Consider the following 20,132-nt stretch of genomic DNA (forward strand, 5'->3'; position numbering starts at 1 on the left):
GGAGGGCAAAAGCATTCGGGTTAAAAAAACTGCAAGAAACACAAATTTGTTCTTTTAATTAACAAAGGATTGCAGTATTGACTGGCAGCACCACCAACAAAAAAGCACCAGCTGGGTCTGTGTAAACCACGCCACTGAGCACGCTTGGTATAATACCTTCAATATCATAGCAATGATTTATTTGGGTATTAATTTGGTCGCCAGCCAAACCTATACAGTAGGTTTAAAAATGCAAGTGCATAATGCATCTAAGATTTAATTATTTTTTCCCCAAGAAGTGTGCCTCCAGAGAAATCATCTCGTCAGCGGGCTGTTGTTTTTCTTGCTCTCTTTCTTAAGGGACATCATTAAGACCTTTAGTGAAAACGAAGCAGAAAGAGTGAGTTCTGCCCTGCCTGACACACCGTTTTTCCCCACTTTTTGGATCAGTTCCTGAAGAACTAATCTGTATTCATGAACCAAAGCTTTCTGGCACCAACTCTCTTCCATATGACTCCAAATTGGGTTTCTGGGCTACAAACCAAGCCTTCCTCCCCAGCCTTCTCTTGATTACCATAAAGCAAAACCACGCTGTCCTGAATACACGAGTACATCTGAATGGAGGCTCCAGCTGATCAGAGGAAAAGGGAATAGCTGAGCTCACTAAGAGACAAATTCTCAGCCTGTGGGAGAGTAATGACAAGGATTTTGGTGTCAAGTGCTATAATGTAGTGCTTTAGAAATAAACAACCAACAAGGTAGTTAATCAACGGCTGCCAGTCTTGGCCTTAATGAATAATGAAAAATAACATACCCTATAGATAAGACATAACGGGAGAACTACAGAGGAGGTTGCAAAAAGGAGGAAGCGTGGATACAGGTGGGACTTAAGTGGAGTGAAAGCAGATGCCCAAGGTTTCACTCAGGGAACTTGCACAAAATTCCTACATTAGCTGTAGGAATAAACTGGCAGTCAGCTAGCATAATTAAAGCAATACAACTCTTCCTGCTGCGGATGTAGGAAGCACAAAAGCACTTATGTTGGAGCAAATGACTGGTGTCCAAATAAAGAACGTGTTGCACTGGTCTGACTGCATCTGTTCCAGCAAGGGAGCTCCTGCTCTAGCTGCTTTGTTGGAAGGGGACATCATCTTCCTTGCTGAAATGGATACCCTTGCACCAAAACTGAGCAGAGCAAACCTGAAAAGCACAAGCACGGACTCCCGAATCAAAATCTTTCCTCCTCCTTCAGCTGAGAGCCGCACGGTTAGGCACCAACATCTTTTTCATGCCAACTGACAGTTCACCAGCAAATCACACCCCAGCTGTGGGCTTGGAAAGGTGCTGGCAGCTGCTCATCCCACCCCTGCTCCAGCTGGGTGCCCCTCCCTGCCTCCCATTTCCAGAGAGGAAATGCCCCTCCCGATGTGCCGAACCTTCATGGGAGTGAAGCTGCTCATTTGACTGCACTTTTTGAACATCCCACCCTTTTCCCCGTTCTTTTAAAACAATCTTCACTATTGTCAGGCTAGTGGATGCAGGTGGCTGGAGGTGTCTACAAACGCGACTGAACGGTCGTGGCACTGCCCCAATGCCTCTGAGCAACAACAGCGTGCACAGAAGACGTGCACAAGACGTGGCGTGTTGCCATCCCGAGTGTACTAAACACACAAATTCACTCTCCAGGCCCAGCTGGAAGGATCTGCCTGACATATAAACTGGCCCGAGGCCATCCTGACAGATGGGCATGGATGATGGCAGCACAGAGACGAAGTACTGTGCATACAACAACTGCGGGGCCCTGGGCAATGGCTTTAGAAGGTTTCAGAGTGTGCAAAACTTGCACAGCTACAGTGAAAAGGCGCATGCCATCTGGGGACTGGATTAGCTACTAACATACAATGAAAAATACATCTGCTGGTGAACGGCGTTGCTCAGAACAAGCCAAGAGTGGGTCTGCACTGAGCATGGGAGTGTTGTGGGATGGAGAAGAGAGGGAGCCGGGCAGCAACCCTACAGCCACGCTACCTCTGAAAGGATGAAGCTCGTACCACGGGACGCTGGAAATTTAGCTGATGATTACAGCGTCCTGGCATGATGTAAAATGCATGCTCCAGCTATGGAGAACAACAAAAGCTTTAACAAGCAATAACCTGAGCTTTTTCTCCTACCACACGTCAAGCATGAGCTTCTCATCTTAAAATGGCCGTTCTTTGAATGTCAACAAAAAGGTTCTTGCAATTAGGAAACTGTGGAAATACAAGACACACGATACTGGAAAGGCCAAGATTGTTTTTGTTCCTTTCTCGTTTCCTAGTAATAGGCAAGAGTTGAAACATATGATTATTGTCCCATAATGGCAGGGCACTCTAATCCAGCTGGCAAAACAGAAGACTTTAGATGTATTATTTTTATGTATTTTTCTTAGCAGCTGTGACACATGAACAGACAGTTTATCTGGGTAACTAAGGAAAAAAAAAATCTGTAGAAGAACATCAAATGTACTTTGCTAACTGCAAAGGATTAAAGTTTAAGGTGCTATTATCACTAAACAAAAAAGCATTGAAGAGGGAAAAAAAGCAGTTTGGGTATGACACATCTGAGAACACAAACTGTTCCTTAAGTAAAAACTTTCATTTTAATCCTGATTAAAGAACAGTAATAATAATAATAAACTATTCCTTTTTGAAACCTGTTGTTTATTTAGAGTTAGCCACACCAAACTGCTCACTTTGTCCTCCACAGGCAGAGACAGCTCATTGAGGAAGAGAGAGACATGGACGGGAACAGCTCAGAGAATCTCACACTCATCTTCCTGGGATGGTGACCTTCACTTGTTTCTCAAATGAAATCACATATTCTTGGCAATTCTGAAATCTACCATCAAATCTGGCCTCAAAACTTTGTTCTCTTTGTTTCTGGCTGGAAATGTTCTCAGTGCTCAGCTCAACCCTTGAGAAGCACAGGGAGCAGAGAGCAGAAACAAGCTGTCACTTTATGCCGAGGTTCTGCATGAAGGCTCAAGAGATGAGTACCAAACGAAGGTCAAGGCGAAGCCACTGTGTTTGGAGTTTCGAGTTCAGTTAATAAAACGATGTGTGGGTAATTCTTTTTTAGTCTTATAAACAATAAATTTTTCAAAGCACACCAAAGGATCTTCATGTCCTCATTCCCACTAATATCTAAGGGAACAGAAACGCTCTCATGCCAACGATTTCTCAGCGACAGACTGAGCAGTACATTTCAGACACTGGCTGAGCAAGAACAAGCATTTTTTGCTTCACATTTTCCACTGCAGAGGGCATTAAATTTAGATATGGAAAAGATTTTTTTTTTCATCTTATCAAGTGCTGTAGGTGAACAGAGTACTTCATGCAGTAGGCTCAGAAAAGGTCATGCTGATTTCTTATATACAGTCCTTTATCAGAGGGCAGAGAGAAAGGTGGGAAGCAGACTGGAAAGAATACAAAGCCCAATGAAAAGAACACTAGTAACTGTTACCCCGAAAGCAATCAAGAAGAAACTATAAAAGGAGTGCAGGAGATGAGCAGATTAAAGCTTTATGTCAGAAAAACATCATCAGCCACATCTCCGTAACATGCTCCAACAGAAAAAAACATTAGCTCCTAATAATCAAATTTCATTTTAGTTACTTCTGGAAAGCTTTAAAAAGCTTTTTTCAGGTTTCTTTTTTTTCTCTTTTTAGGAAGGCTTTGTTACTTTCTCTCTTCAGACTTTGTTTCTGTATTCTGTAGGGATCTTTCTGATCTTTCATCCTGGTGGCCCGTACACTACAACCCTGCTGGGTTTGGCGCAAAGTTATCAAACCTGCAACGCAATCCAGACTATTCCAAACTGGGGCAAAGCAACTTCTTCTCCACCGACCTCCTACCTGGCGAGCTCGCAGAGCTCTATTTCTTAAGAAGCGCGTATTGCACAGGGATGTTTATTATTCAGTGCTTCTGGGAAGCCATACGTATTGAGGACGTCAGCAGCTGCATTCCTAAAGCCAGAGAGATGCTACAGGTTTTATCTAGTACGATGGCCTCCTGGTTATCCACCCGCATCTACGGCTATCTCGCAGCTCATCACAGGGCCGGCTTCTCCCCACGCTCCCAGGGGAAGGGCTCGCTCTCCAGGCCGATCGTCACAGCGCTCCGAAAGCACCCTCTTGAGAAGCCCACACCGCCACGATCGTAACCACAGGTCTGGATTTCACCACTTATTTTGATGACTAAATTGAACGGACAGTGTTTCCTAAAAGGAATTTTGAAAGCGATCTGTTTACTGGTGATAGCTAACTCAAGGATTAAGCTCTGTACGCTCTTCATACCTGAGCCTTAGATCCTCCCTAATTTTTTTCCTGCCTTTTTTCCCTGCTGCAACACAAACAAGCCATAATCATTACTTCTATCTCCAAATACTGTTTTCATTTTCCAGTTAGTTTATTTTCTCTTTAATAATTTAAAATAGAAAATTACAGTCCTGTATTTATCTTGCACATACCCTCAGAATACATATTAAATTTTGATTTCTAGATATAAAGTGTAACCATCTGTTTGGTTTTAACAACAGCCTTCCAAATGTCACTGGGAACAGTAAATAACCCTACCCTTAACAACAGTAACGACCACGTTCTTTAGAAAGTTGCAGTGCACTTGCAATAATTAAGACTGACATGATTATACAGCACCTGAAAGTAATGCTGTGTTTGGAACACCATGGTAACAAAAGCAATCCCTAATTACGGAGAGTCTGAGATACATTTTTGGATGCCATTTGAGTTCACACAGGTTGACAGAGAATTAAGGGCAAAGCCCGGGAAGGGCCGGAGCAGGGCTGGGGGAAGAGCAGAGCGCTGACGACACCGTGGCCCCGGGGCAGCAGCAGCATGCAGGGAAGAGGCTGGATACCTGTGCCCAAGGGGTTCAGATGCTCTCTGGATTTGGAAAAGCCTTCGTCTGCCCAAGCGAAAGCCCTGTCTGGTCCCTGCAAGGCAAGGCCGTGTTGCTGCCCCACTGACAGGGCACCAGGTTGGTTGGACTCGATGATCCTGAAGGTCTGCTCCAACCTAGGTGATTCTACGGCACTGCTTCTTCCATCCTGTGTGGTCTTAACACATGTCAGGCTTTCTTTCACTGTCCAGACCATCCAACCAAATGGTCATGAGTCTTCTGCCTGCTCCCTGATGGCATCAGGGAACTCAGGTGCTCCCACCTCTGGTTCAGTACAGGACCTGTACTTTCCTCTCCCAAATTCCCACTACTAGCTCAACAACAGCTTAGCATTCTCTGTAAAATATTTTGTATCTGTGGATAAACAGACATAATGCAGAATTACTGCAAGTCTTCCTGGGGTCTTTTCCTCTAAACTAAGGATTGAAGGCTTCTCTGAGGTCTTCTACAAGTAGCAAGTAGGGGGCTGCACCCTGGGTATCCCACACTGCAGGTGGGGTTGTGGAGAATGAGGAAAGAAAGAAGTGGAGATTAGGAAGGCAATTTAGAAGTCAGATGTACAACATCCTAAGACCAAACCAGACAGCAAAAACATGGTAAACAAGCACTGCTACTGGAAAAGGACCAAAACCCCACAGCTCCCTCCTCTGCTTTCCAGTCAGCTCCTTCCACTCAGGAACAGAGTGTTGAACAAAATGCCCCAAAACCCAGCTACACCTGGCAAGAGCAGCTGACACAAGGAAAGCCTGAGAATAGGCTTTATACATAGCCATGTGTTTTAATGAGGAAATTCTCCATAAGAAAATTGTTAGTGGGAAACGTTATTCAAGTTAAATCATGGTCAAATCAGAAGGCAAAGAATTAGAAACGAGAAATTTGGGTAAGAGCATCATCTTCCCAGAGAAAAGCAGACAAGGAAAGCTGTAAGGTGAGACCACTGATAAACACTTCCAGCAAAAGGATTCTGTTTTCTGAACTCGCTTTTCCATCAGGGATTCACGAGGTCCAACCACTGCCCTCCACCACACGAGCATTGCTGTCGGTCACTGGTAGGACCAGGCTGGGTATTGCTCCACGCTGAACAAAAAGCTTGTCATCAAAGTCCAAGTCCTACAAAAACAGTCTGGGGCTAAATTTGGCACAAAGGGTTCATTCAGAGCTTACAGAGGTCCAAATGAATCCACTTCAATGAATTATAGGTGATGAACAAGGGAATGTGGTAACAGATTATTTTTGCCTTTTACATTGTACCAGAGCAATACTAATTAATAAATCCTGTTTTTGAGCAATGTTAATCAAATTCAATTAAATTACTGCTTAGATCAATCAACACTGCTCAATGCATTTAAGTTGGGGACAGTTTCCTTTTAAGCAACAAAAACTTGTGCTCTTCCAGACCAGTGAAAATAAAGCAAGTGAGAATGCTGCGAACGAACATATTGGGTTTCTGACAATGCTCTGATGGCAACACAGGAAGAAACATTGATTTTATTTTCAATTTATTTTAATGAAAATGATGTCTAAAGAGATGACAAGAAATAAATGTAAAGAAAATCTAGTGTGAAAGACTACTGGGATTACAGAGACCAAACAAAGTTCTCTTGTTGAATGGAAACAGCTAATTAGGTAGGTTATGGACAAAAAAAAAAAAAAAAAGAAAGGTGTTCCACTGGAATGTTTGCAAACGTCCTCTAGCAGTTTTAAATAATTTTAGAGGTATTTTTAACCCGCAGCTGAAACAATGTGTTCTTAGCAATTTGGCTATAAGAACGCACCATGCCTTTAATCTTGAGCAATGGCAAACCCTTAAAGAATGAAGGCCTTGGTCTGGCAACCAAAACATAAGCAAGCACACGATTCTTGCATAGCTCTGCTGCAGAGCAATCCTGCACTTTTCCTTATTAAGTGTTACTTCTAGCATCCTCTCTGCCCTTTGGGGTGTGACAACTCACTGTCCTCTGCTTTGGAGTGGGTGAAGGAAGCCCCTGCCTGGAGCCAACCCCTCCCCAAAAACCAGCACCGAGCCGTGCTCAACCCCACAGCATGTACCCAAGTTCGTCCTGCAGAAAGGCCACAACCTCCTACCTGTCTCTAGACTTCAGCCCTTCAAAACATGCCCTTTTAGACGTGTTTTATAGCAATTGCCACGTCCGAACAGTGCTTCCCACCACGCTGCCATGCCCAGAGAGCTGGCTGAGGCTCGCCGCTCGCTCCTGCTTTCAGAGGTTTTGCTGAACAGCAGTGTTTTGTTTGCAGCCCACAAGAGCCCATAGAGACATGCCAGCTGAGAGGCAGCGCGAAAATCTTTCACGAAGGGATCTGACATTCTCTTTTGTTCTCATTTCTATCGTATTTTCTCCTTCGAGAAGTTTAGTTGAAGTATCTGGCGGTGACATTTAGCAAAATGGGAAATATGAATCGGGGGAACTGTTGTAGGTAGTGATGCAATGCAGGACGGGCTGGCCCGCTGCATGAGCACAGGCCAGAGCACGCAGAATTGTTCTCGTGCTCCCACAGTTTCAATCTGTGCTATGCTTTTACTCTCCAAACCCCAAATTAACCCACAAGCACCACCAGAGAGGGGCGTTGTGTTTTACCACAGAGCAGCTTTTCCTAAAGCAGTCCTCCATCATGAACCAGAGACATCACTTCCACCTTGTTCCACCAAATTAGGGTTACGTGACCAAAAGGATGATTATACATACAAATCCTTCCTGTCACAATCACAAGAATTCCCCCAAGTTCCCCGTGCATAATTAGCTCACTGAAAACGAACCACCAGATAAATCTGCCTGCGGACAAAAAGCTGGTCAGGAGATGAAAACCAGAGCAAGTCATAAGCAAGCTGCCCTTACACGGTTACTTGTGAAAGGAGTCCCTGCACGGGAACAGTTCAGAGCAGCAGCTCTCAGATGAAAGTTGCATTTCCTGTCATGGTGTCTGTTCCCTTACACGAACGCATGCCTCCAGAAACCTCGCACACGATGCCAAAACGCTCAGCTCCCCCTCCTCACTGTAAGATGTAACAGATGCTGCTCGGGTCCATTAGCATTCACAGCCCCACACCATCCTGCCTTTCAGGCACATAAGTGTATGCTGAGCAAATCAGTGGAAACCCTACGGCCTGATTTCCCTAAGTACTGATTTTCCTAAGAGTAACCAAAGTCAAAAAGGAAAAGTAGATCTCGGCCTTCCTGCAAAGTCAGCAACACTTAAGAGCTTCAATGGAAATGTTCATTAATTAACAGCGCTTTGTCAGTCTTTGACTGTGTTTTCAGCACTTAAACAAAATAGAAATGCCTGTGTTATCACAACTTTTTAAAATGCAAAAAGAAACATCAGGAAAAAACTACCAAGTGTTTATCTGCTGGTAAACAGACAACAGCGTCAGAATTTCTATCCAGAAACCACTAAATATGATCACATCTTTGAATGTCTGCTAACACTGCTTCAGCTGCCTGCCCATGCATTCATGTTTACAAAAACAATCAGAGAAAAAGAAAGCAGAAAAAAAAACTCCTGCAGAAAACCCCGTCAGGGCAAGCAGAACTGCAGCCTCTGCGCTGAACAAACCACGTCCCACTCCTCTTCCAGTGTTCGTGCTGGTGTATCCCATAAGAGACAGTGGGTGCCCCACAGCCACGTTAAATTTTTTGCCAAAATACTCCCAAAATTCACAGCAATAATTTGTACGCACTAGAACCAGCCCCACGGTGCCCCAACATGCTTCCTTAAAGCTCCTCTGTGATAAAACCAACAGATCTCCAAGGCTATGGACATGCTACAGCACCTCAAATGCTCCCACTCTTCTATTTTGCATTTATCACAGACTTTGGGCCAGCACTGACCTTTATTTATAAGCTCAGTAGCCCTCACTGCTGTGGTTGAGGGCTAATATAAGTCGGGCTTTCCCACTTCTACTCTCTTTTATTCACAAAATTATCCAGGCTCACTTTGGGGAACATCTGTGTTCACTCAGACGGCCGTACAACCAGGGATGCTGGACAAAGCCTCGGGGTGCTCGCACACCAACTGTGCTGCCCGCAGGCAGGCAGCCAGCTCCTCCAAGAGACATAAGATGCGTTTTGGACATATCGCATCCCTTTGCACCTGTGCTGTAAAACCACCATCCATCAACGTGCTGAGGCTGTGACACAAGGCTAATATTCCCCAGGACGTTACGGTTCCTACACAGACCCATTTATTTCAGGAAATCTGAGAAGCACGATGCTGATGCACGCACAGCACTGCAAAGACACAAAGGGATCCCCACCTGGGTGGGTGTTACAACACTGACCTCTTACCACAGCGTGCCCTATTTTACAGCAGAAGACACAGAGGAAACATCCGTGCCTTCTGCATTTTGGGGTGTCTGAAGTGCAAAGCACAGGACGCAGAAGATGCAGTAGGACACGGGGTACATCATGTCCCACCTCTGCGAACGAATACCAATGCATATTTTGAAAGCCATGTGGATGGCTCCCAAAGCAGATGACTTTTTACCTCTCTTCCCAGCCCCATCTCACGCGTGCCCCCATGCTCCTCACCGTTCAGGGACTGGTCTGCTCCCAGCACGTTCCATTCTGCCGGCAGCTTCAGGTGTCGAAATGCCAAAGCCACTTTCTCATCCAAAAAGTCCACGTCGGCAGCGGGTGGTCTTGACCGGTCCAAGAAGCGGGTGAAGATGAGTGCCTGCTGGTTCCCTGCGCAGGTGGCCAGAAACTGGGCTGCGTCGTAGGCTTCATCCTGGATGAACTGGAAACTCTCTTCTGCCACGACCAGAATGGGATGGCCTTCTTTGGAGGCACAAAGTACCACCTTCACCGTCTCACAGCAGTCATGGCCTGCAAAATAAAACCAAGGGAAATGGTATAGGAGAGAGAATCACACATGCTCTTTACATTAAATCAGATAAGCATGAGTTATTGAGGGTCACAACTCTATATTAAATACCTTCTTGGGAGTTTACATATATTTGCAGAGACAAGTATTTCTTGTAGATCTTAAAAGGAATGTGTAATTCCTCTCTTTTTATTTGTTGCAATCTAAATCCATAAATATCTAAAGCAGCTCTGATCTGACCAGACTATTTTTGATCAGCTACAAGCAAATTCAAGAGCACTAGGTAATTCAAGTAAAGATTTTGCCAATGCACCGATGAAATTAATGGTCCAACCAGCTAGATTATATGGTCAGACAAGTTCTTTTCCAGCTCCATAGGACTCAAGAACTCACCAGAAACTAGAACCCGGGTGCCGTGAAATTGCCTGCTCCAAAAGCTGTCCCAGCACTTGGCTCGGACGACAACCACTGCGATGCCACCTAACACACAGACCTACAAAGCAGCAATCACTAGGAGGGCACAGCCTAAAAGACAGAAGTAAACTAAGCTGCTTCTGCTAAATAAAAACCTGGAAATGGCCACTTGCCATATTTGCCAAACAAGAGACGGGTAGAAGCTCGGTAGCTTTATTTAATTAGGGCAGAGGAAGCCAGAGAAAGGATGCCTTGGAGTGGCAACACTTTTAACTGACCCAGAAGCTTAAAAAATAAAGTTTAGAGGAGGAAAAAAGATATTTGGCAATTTTAAAAGGAAAAATATACTATGTGCCCAACACAGCCAGCACTGGCAACTGTCAGACGTGCCCCTTCAATAGTAAGGTTCATGTTTCAAGCCCACCGTGCGGCACAGCTCCTTGTTCCAGTGTCAGCCTGACATCAGCGCTGTTTGTGCCAGAACAGCATGGACCCGGCGCTAATTACTGGAACAGCTTCTTTTTGCCCATGACCTCAGCATCCTACTACATTCATGAAACGTGACTTAATTAAATACAAAATGACGATTTATTTTTAAAGGCTTGAAAATTCTATTTAAGCCCCTATTTGTGGTCAGTGGGAAAGTTTCCTTCTTGTGTCAGGGCCCTTTGCCGTTGATTTCACTCACAAAAGGGAAATATGTCCCTAATCTCTGCAGCCATTCAGCCAACCTCCCAGATCTGTTCTGAGGCTCTTGAACAGAGCATCTGTACAGGTTTGGCTGCTGAAAGAGGCAATCCTGAAGTTAACTGAAAGGTCAAAACTGCTATTAGGACACTGTGGGCAGCACCAAAATTGTCTGAGACAAGGCTGTGTGGCTTCCTAAGGAGAGCAAGTGCAGCTGGAAATGTTTCAGAGACAAATGATGTGAAAGCTGAAGGAACAGACAAACTAGCACTGATGCTACAACTAAGAGTAAGGGTGAGAAGTCCTTTTTTTCTGTTCTTTGGAAGCTGTGGTTAAGCCTCACTTGGAGAAAAGCAAGGGATGCGGTTACTCCTTGCATCCTAAAGCAGCGAGGACTTGGAAATATGGACATGTGTTCAGAGTTCAGTCCGTCACCAGCTGAAAGGGCAGGCAGTGGCAGAGACCTCGGTGGCCCAGAGGAGGTCCATGAACAAACTCCATCCGTCCTCACAGCAGAAACCTTGAATACTCAAGGCAGAAGGTGTAATTTTGGGGGAACTTCCCTTTAATGCAGTTCAGAACTTGACATCCCTTTGCTCATCTTCCTTTGAGTATCACAATAAGGAGACGGTAAGACTTACTAGCACTTTTTAAAACCTCCACAAAATCCCAAGTTGTAGGCAGCATGAACAGCACCGTGCTATCCTACGAAAGCTGACTCAAGGGCTGTGAACTTGGCTCTCCCTCATGCAAAGCAGTGCAACTTCTCTAGAATGCAAAGTTAAAAAAAAAATCCTAATAAAAGATTGCCTAATAGCATGAGAAAAACTAAACCTTTGATATTTATTTTTATTTTTTAAACTATTTTTCTCTATTCCCCTAAGAATCCCATCTGCACAACACCCTAGAACACAGCCACTCTGCCAGGAAGCCGGTTGTCCTTCAGGACTGAAGCTGGAGGCAAACACGGCCAGCTAGCAGTGATGGAGAAACTCATCAGGACGGTTGCTTCCTTGTGATGAAGCCAAACAACCCTTCTGTGGGGCAGCAAGAGCTCAGTCATGACAACAACTGGAGAAACCTCAGTCAAGAAACGTGGTCTCCTTAAACGGGCACAGGTGAAGTGCCAGGCTGGCAGCAAATATAAGGAAATGCAATTTAGGCTCCTGCAAAATGAATGCAGGAGCATTCAACGTGACACAAGCAGAGGTGACAACCTCTCCTAACTCCCACCAGCACCTAACACGGCCCTGAAAGCGAGGTGACAGAGCCGACAACCTGTGTCCATCTGATGGGATCAAACGAGCATCCTGCCAAGCCCTGGGGAATGCTCTTCTGAAGGGCAACCCCTCACACCGCTTTGATGTTCTCCTTCCCCGCATCCGAGGAGATGTCAGGCTCAGGGGGGGAAGAGTCTGGGACAGGTTCTGACTTTGGCAAGCAGTTCAAACGAACGAGGAGCAATTAAATACGATTGCTCAAGAGGTCTCTGCCCCCTGCTTTGAAACAGCTACATGGACGTCGTAAGCAAAGGGCCCGAAGAGCCGAGCGCGCACACACGACCTTCTGCATGACCCGCTGGTGGGGCCGGGCTTAGTCCACATCAAAGCCCTGCTTCCTGCGCCTGGACCAGCAGCTGAACTTCAACAGCCCCTTTCCCAGAGCACGTTGAGCAGCGTTAGGAGAAGTGAGCTCAGCTTTCTGGCACTCTCAGGAGATAAGTGGTTATCATCTGCACAACAAGCCCAAAGCTGTTTTTACGAGGTTAAGTAACTTGCCCAAGATCAGCAGGAGCTCAGGGCAGTGCTGGAACGGAGGCTATTGCTCTGAATTGTCTCCTTTCTGCTCCAGCAGGCAGACAGCGGGGTTTTCTCCTAGCATGGGGTGCCACAAGCACCAGGGTGCCGGCTGCCCGCCGCTGCGCTCCCCTCCAGGAGAGGAACAAAACCCTTCTGACTCACCACAGAGGTGAAAAACCCGGGTGCGTCAGGGTGAATGACGAGCCTATTTATAGGCTGTCTGCAAAGCTTTGCCTTTTAGAAGGCTGAAAAACGCAGGGGGCTGAATAAATCACGCACGTGGGTGCACCCACAAATTGCAAGAGACATCTCAGAGCTTTCGAGCGCAACTGGGTTTGCAACGCCGCACAACGCTGACTGCCTTCGGTCGCCTCCAGAAACCCGGACCCCCGGCCAAAAGAGCAAAAGCAAATGGTTAAATCCTGACCACGGCCACATTGCTATCATCCGGCAATACTCCATCTTGAATTTTACCTCCTCCAACAAACACGGCAGAGTTTTTACCACGCTGATGTCTCAGGCTACATGCTGTTCTCTTCTTCGTACAGTTTTTGCCACAGTATAAAGTTACATCATTTCTGTGCTAGCCTAACCGTGACAAAAGTCAAATCACCCACCCCCTAATTCTTCCTCTATTGCATTTTACCCCATTTCTCCTTCTCCTCAGTTTGTTGCTCCAAATTTAGAAGCACTTGGCTACTACCGTGCCAACAAACTGCAGGAAAAATACAGAAATTTTAAAACTTTCCAGTCTATGCAGCAATGGGCACTGCGGTTGCTTCTGTCATGATAAAGTGAATTCCTCATCTTCACATAAACCCATACTTTAAAAATTGTTTAAAGCAAGACAACAGCTCTTCAATTACGGAATTCCTTCCCGGGCCACTCGGTGAAACTTGCTTTGGGCAATGCACAACAACAAAAAGTGAGGAACGCGGGGTTCTGGCCTCTCTGTGCTCATCCCTGCTCAGATGAGATGCATGGGTCCGATAGCGCTGCCTCCTCCACGCAATAACATTGCAAAACAACGAGGAGGATAAAAGGTGGAGGTTCGGAGCTGTGAGGGCTTGGCAGACAGGTTAATGTATGGTCACAAACCTGGCCGGCCAAGGGACACCATGTCATCAACCTGGGGTGTGGTTAAAAGGGTGGCAGCGGGACCCTTAGCAGGCTTCTCACCACTAAACGAGGCACACATGGAGACAAAACATTGTCGCTGCTAAACAGAGCTCTTACTAAAACATGATTTCATTTCCCACTGCCCTGAAAGTGGAAATCCTGTCCAAACCCCCTATTTTCAGACTTCACGTTTGAGATAGCAGACAATGGGCCCCCAGCCTGGGCGGCTATTTAAAGCCCTGCTGGAAGCATGTGTTTAGGTTTGCCTGGTAGGTGACTAAGGACCACTGGGCTAATTGCATCCTCGGAGCCACCGTGGTGGGGCTGAGCCTGAAGACATCTCACAAGGAGGTTTAAAAGCAGGACAGGGAAGACAGGCAGCAATCCCCTGGAACAGCTTGTGTTTGCATCCACTAGATGTTGCCATCTGGTGGCTTGTAGACAGGCAAGTCAAGGGATCTCTCTCCTGTGGCCATCTGAGAAAGAGCTCTTTTCTCCTTCAGAAATCCCTAATTCTAGTTCTGAAAACTAGAGCCTGTATTTGAAGTGTGTAGTGGATTTACAGTTACTGTATTCCCCCTTGCATCACAAGAGACCTTATGAAATACATAGGCACTGTACCAGTGACAGACAGGAGCCTTTTTTTTTTTTTTTCCATTTTAAACCCTGTGCTACGCATATGGAGAGCGTAGAAAGATTTTTTAAGGTCCTTTATGCTGCAGAGGTTCTTAAAAATCTGAAGAAGTGTAAGACCCCACACATTACCTCATAAATAATTTCAATGCAGATTCAATCACTTTTTCCTGTGACTGATGTCATCTCGAACTGGCATCATTTCCTTTTAATTGCGCTGCCTAGAGCAATTAAGTACACCAAAGAGGATGGACTGCAAAAAGTCTTCTTGGCTACACTGTTTTATTCTATTTTAGTTTTTTTTTGTTTCATAATTAAGAGTATTTTAAAATCCACAACTGGTACTGCCAAGTGGTCATTTGTTATGCAAGTTGTTTACCCTTTTGGTCTACCAATACAAAGATTGTAATTCATGAAATATAGCTTTTTCTATGAAAAGTCGTTTCCTCAGGGAAAACAGAGTCTGTGGTAGGAGAGAATAAAGCATGAACATATGTAAAGGATTTCACAGTAAAATAGAAGTTTGAAATGAAAATATTTCCAAACTAATTGAAATTAATTTCAGTTTACCCTTTCAACTAGCAGAAAGGAAGGAAGGAAAAAAAAAAAAAACAAAGAGCTATACAAATTCAGAACCACAAAAATAAATAAATAAATAAAAACCAGAACCTGCTTCTCCACCCGAGCTGCACCCTGGACAGAAAGCTGCCTGGGACTGGGCCAACTGGAGCTCACAGGAGGGTTATGGCTCTGGGGAAACCGCTGGCAGCCGGGCACTCTTGCAGGAAACCTTGTGCCTCTGATGGTGCTTCTCCTTCCCTTTGAAATCCAGGCAAGGATCCCCTAACTTTTGAGGTCAGATGACCAGAAAAAGTGGTGAAGGTGTTACACTGAGAAGGCTCGTGGCCATATAATGCATCAGGACAGCATCACACCACGCAGGATCACCTTAGCTGTTGTTTCAGTGACTTGGCTTACAGACGTGCTGTTCCTTCACGTCCCTGGTCTGATTACGAGCTGCTGCAGCATTGCATTTACAGCACCTACAGTACCTGTCTCTCCCTATTTTGCTCCACTGGGCTCCCTGGTGCTTCCCAGCTACCACATTTCTAGCACAAAGCCAAACCCATGCTAGATGATGCAGCCACAGTTGCAGCACGCCAGCTCACAGCACCACAGGCTTCTTTCTGTGAGCTCCTCCAAACATGTCTGGGGAAGCTCTCCCTAAATCTGCCCAACAGCTTGCTGGTCCTGAGCTGCCCCTGCTGCACACTGCAGTTGGGGCTTTTGACTCAAGAAAATGGGGATGAGGTCGTGCTTTTTCTCTGCTTTTGTTTGCCGGACCATGCTTTGAGGCTTCATTTATTTTTGTTTTTCAGGGGGGAAAAACTGCTCCAGAAGCAGAGGCAGGAGATGAGGCTGCTGCCTTGCAATCAAGTTTCACTTCCTTGCTTTGACAGACTTTCTGTAGCACCATGTGCCATTTGCTTGGCCATTCAGTGTCTCCACTACCCTCCCTACCCTACAGAGATGCTGGAAAGAAAACTGTATTAGTGATTACAGCAGGCTTAGTCACTACAGTAACAAGGACTGCATCATGTCAGCAGCAACATCAGTTTAGCCACAGCAGCAGAGGTGCCATCACTTCTCCGTGTCCTTCCCTGCTTACACTTTGGTATTTTCTTAATTCCCAAAATGCAGTGGCCGTGCTTTGGTAACTAATGATATCCAAAAGAGAGAAAGGTTCAGTGCCACCGCATTTCCACCTGCCACGCGGATGGACCTTAACAGGGGAAGAGCCCGATGAAAGTGCTTGAAATAGTTCTGCACAACTCCTAAGTAGCTCTGGTAGAGAGGAAATCTTCTTAAATTATGGAAAATTTGAACCAGATCATTTGGAAATTGAAGCATCTTAATAGTCACTGTAAAGCAATAGTAAAATCAGGTTTTGGTACCTTTTCACTAAGGCAAACAGAAGTTTAGTTATAGGATACAACCTGATTTGTTCTTAGTCTGGCAAAAGAGCAATTGGAAGCACACAAAAAATTCACTGCCCAGTTCTTGCCACTCAGTAGATTGTTTTGATGTTTTAGTTATGAACGATCAGATCAGCTGAGAACCTGTCTCTTACAAGGGGAAACTATTTCTCCTAAATTCCTGACACAGCCACTAGTGGGGCAGGACAACCACCTGTAACCACCCAGCCCATCCGTCAGAGCAAGTGCAAAACCACGGGTATTATTCCATCCCTTGAGTGATTTCTGAATCTACATTTAGCTACATATTCAGGTGCCTTTCTCAAGGCACCGAGGCTGAAACGATACGCACTTAATTATCTATAAAGAATTAACGACTATGCTGGGCTCCTCTCGATGTCCCTACTAGGAGTTGCTAAATTCTGTTGATGATACAAACAAGGCAGCAAACCAGGACACATCCGACACCCCTGAAGCCTCTTGGGTCCAATCCTTGCCTCTCTTTTTCCTTTAGTATGAGTCACAATCTTACTGCATCCGTAGCGAGCGTTTTTTCCTTACTTTTAAGTCACTTTTATAGTCCTTTCCTGTCCAAAAGACTCTCCTACACACATGCACCTGGCTGTCAGAATTCAAGGTGCCTTCACTTCAAGCTCAATACTTGCAGATTGACAGCTGCATGTGGTAAACTTACACTCCTGTAAAATAACAGCACAGTTTTTAATCATCTTCCCTGCGTGGGGAAATGCACCCCAAACTGAACACAATGTTCGAGAGATGCTCTAGCGAGTGCTGCAGAGAGGGGGCACAGCCACCCCAGAAATTCTTAACATAAGCCATGGGCAAACAAAAGCCCGTTCTCTCTCCTTATTAACTTGTGCAACTCATTAATTATTAAGGCACTGATCGTGGGAGGCTCCACAGCACCATCCCACGAGCAGCACTGCCAGGGGCACACCATCAGCCAGGGAGCCGCACGCTGACAGAGGATACAAGCTAATTAGCAAACAGAGTGCAAAATCTAATGTCTTAATTGAACATTTTCTCTGAGGAGAAGTTGCTCCCATACATTTACAATCTGATATCCTTTCTTTTATTGTGAAATAAAAAGCTTATACTTGCGCAGTACTGTTAACTTTATCTATCCGAAGTTTAAAGCTGATGCTAAAGACAGGATAAGGCAGAGGCAGGTTGCTCCAGTAATTATATAAAATGCTGCAGTCATTTGACTGCTGTTGTATGCTTTTCTTTAGGTAAGCCTTTCAGGAAATGGAGAATTTTCACATGCAAAAATCTAGGACGTATTCTGACAGTTTATATTTCCATTTCATTTTCCTTAATTTCTCATCTAAAACCACCTTGAGTTGTCGAGATTTCTTTTTTTAAATGTGATTTCCCTTTGAAAGCTTTGCTAAAACATTCTACTTAATTTTGGCACCAGATGTAATCAAATCATTTCCCTTTCTGCTTCTGACACCCCCATACTTCACCAAAACTCCTGACAAAGTCGAGAACAAAAAAAATAATCAGTCTTTTGTCTTTACATTAGCTTTAGCAGAACACCAGCTCCCCTGTAACCCCTGCTCCCTGGGGGATTTTGTCTGAAGCCCTTGGGGACTGTATGGAGCTGTGAGGCCTTGGGAAGAGGATGAGAGAAGAGCTGCGAGGCCAGAAGGGATGCAGAGGAGGTTTGAGGTGGGCTGGTGGAGGGGCTTGGCTCCATTCTTACAACTCAGCCCTCCTTTCATCCTCCAGAGCCCTGCTCGCCCCTCCAGCAGCTGCAGCATCCTAGGGATGCGCGACTCCTCTTGCTGCATGGAGGTAAAGGCGAGCAGGTCCAGGCTGGGAGAAGGACAAAGTTTTGGTTAAAATCTGCCTACAGAGTTTACTGGCACAGCACTTGCTGACTGCCCAGGCTCGGGTGTTAAACAAGGGCTGGGCTCCCACACACCGCCTCTTGCTGATGGCTAATCCTGCAGGGAGGTCAAACAACGCCAGCCGTGAGTCACCACAGCCATCTCCAAGGCAACTGGCTGAATTTACGATGTAAACACGCGATTACAGACCCACTGCAGGGTGCAGGAAGGAGGAGGAGGAAGAGCTGGGCTGAAATAAGTCAGGGCTGTATTAAAATCAGAGTAGTCGGTGCTGAAGTAACGCTGGACAAACACATCTGTGTCAGCGTGATAAAATGATTCTCTCCTCCCAGTTTGTTTCTGCCCAGCGTCTTCTTCACCACTGAAGTCTTTTTTTTTTTTTTTTTTTTTTTTAACTCTGGTAGTTTCTCCAAAATGAGGTATGAGCACAGCAGAAGGTGCTATGCCATGGTAGGTTTACATCTAGGGTGTCAGCTCTTCCCTCGCTCTGGCTAGCAGGCACACGACTGCCTTTCCTTGAGGTCCCTGCTCAGTATTTGCCTGATCTAAACCACATTTTACGACAGCGACCATCCTTGTGGAGCATCCCACGCAACGAAATCACAACTCTATTGAAACCAGGGGAAAAAAAAAACAACAACAAAAAAAAAACACTATAAAGCAAGGAACAATTGAGAGCAATTACCTCCCTTCCCTCTGAATCAGAAGCGCAGTCAGATTTCCCACCTATTCAGACTAATGGTGACAAAAAGAGCCTCAGGAACCCGCCCTAGCAGCTCCCTTAGGTTTGGGGCCAGCAGGACATGGGAAGAAGCAGTGGCAGGGGATGAGGCACGGCCACCAGCCAAGCCGTGGCACAGAGGATGCCCGGGCAAGAGCTGTAGGAAAGCATTACTGCTGCCCGGAAATCCCATGAAGTATTCTGGTTCCTTCAGCGGCCGAGGACGAACACAGCATCTTTTCAGTTCCTTTCTTGGCAATTCGGCCGTTTGGGTCCCCGCAGGGAGATGAGGTCACCGCCAGCAGCGCTGCCGCAGCCCCAGAGCGCCCCGCGCACACACGGGCTGCGAGACGCTGGGAGCAAACAGGCGGTGACCTAACCCATTGCACCAGCTTCCAGGAACCAGAACTGTAAAAAGGCTTCTCTTCCCAGGCAATAATAACGACCCCGAGAGCACAGAAAGGGCCGGAAATGAGCAAGGGGTGGCCAACTCCTAGCTGCTAATCGCCAGCAGGAAACGTCCTATTTCATTAGCAAAGCCCTGAGCCCGAATTGTGCTTCATGCACATCTCCTAAAACTAGTCACTAGATAAATAAATCACAAAACCAAGCGATACACTCAAACACATCAGCTATGCTGCATGTAGTGGAAATGTCAGACGCTTTTCTCACACTCGGATCAATGTGCTGCATAGCAACAAGTCAGAAGGAAAGCTTAATGGCAGGGACCGCAGCCTGGAACATGCCCATTCCCACGGTCCCGAAGTCACCGAAGGGAAACGCCGCGCTGATTTGCTTTGTTTTGCTTGAACTGCAAAAGAGTGGTGGGCTTTAATGTGACAAACCACTCTGTCTGAGCCCCTGGCGCTGGAGGGATGGCACCAAGCACCGGGTGTGTGTTTGATTGCCTGCCCAAGAGTTTCAGAAGCGCTGTGTTTGAATGAACTGCGTGGCAGGGTTTCAGGGAAAAGGGCCGTGTTTCACCAGGCCTATAGTAATGAACATCACCACGTTAATTAAGCAGATCCTAAGCACCGATATCTCTTAACGAGCTGCACACCACTTGGACAATAGCATCTCCAACCTTGTAAATGCGTCCTCCAGCATCTTGCTCACATTTTTAAATTGTT

General features: G+C 45.8%; 1 protein-coding gene across 7 annotated transcripts in view; it reads right to left on the bottom strand.

Annotated features, from left to right (window-relative positions):
• The window catches only part of AKAP13 (A-kinase anchoring protein 13), a 213,876-nt gene that overhangs the window by 116,448 nt on the left and 77,296 nt on the right, over window positions 1-20,132 (bottom strand). For all 7 annotated transcript variants that reach the window (XM_032194918.1, XM_032194915.1, XM_032194919.1 and 4 more), the window contains exon 6: window positions 9,482-9,778. In XM_032194918.1, the coding sequence (XP_032050809.1) occupies window positions 9,482-9,778 (297 nt within the window). The remainder of the gene's footprint in view (window positions 1-9,481; window positions 9,779-20,132) is intronic.

The sequence above is a fragment of the Aythya fuligula genome, chromosome 11 (genome assembly GCF_009819795.1).
Source record: "Aythya fuligula isolate bAytFul2 chromosome 11, bAytFul2.pri, whole genome shotgun sequence".
Classification (NCBI taxonomy): domain Eukaryota; kingdom Metazoa; phylum Chordata; class Aves; order Anseriformes; family Anatidae; genus Aythya; species Aythya fuligula.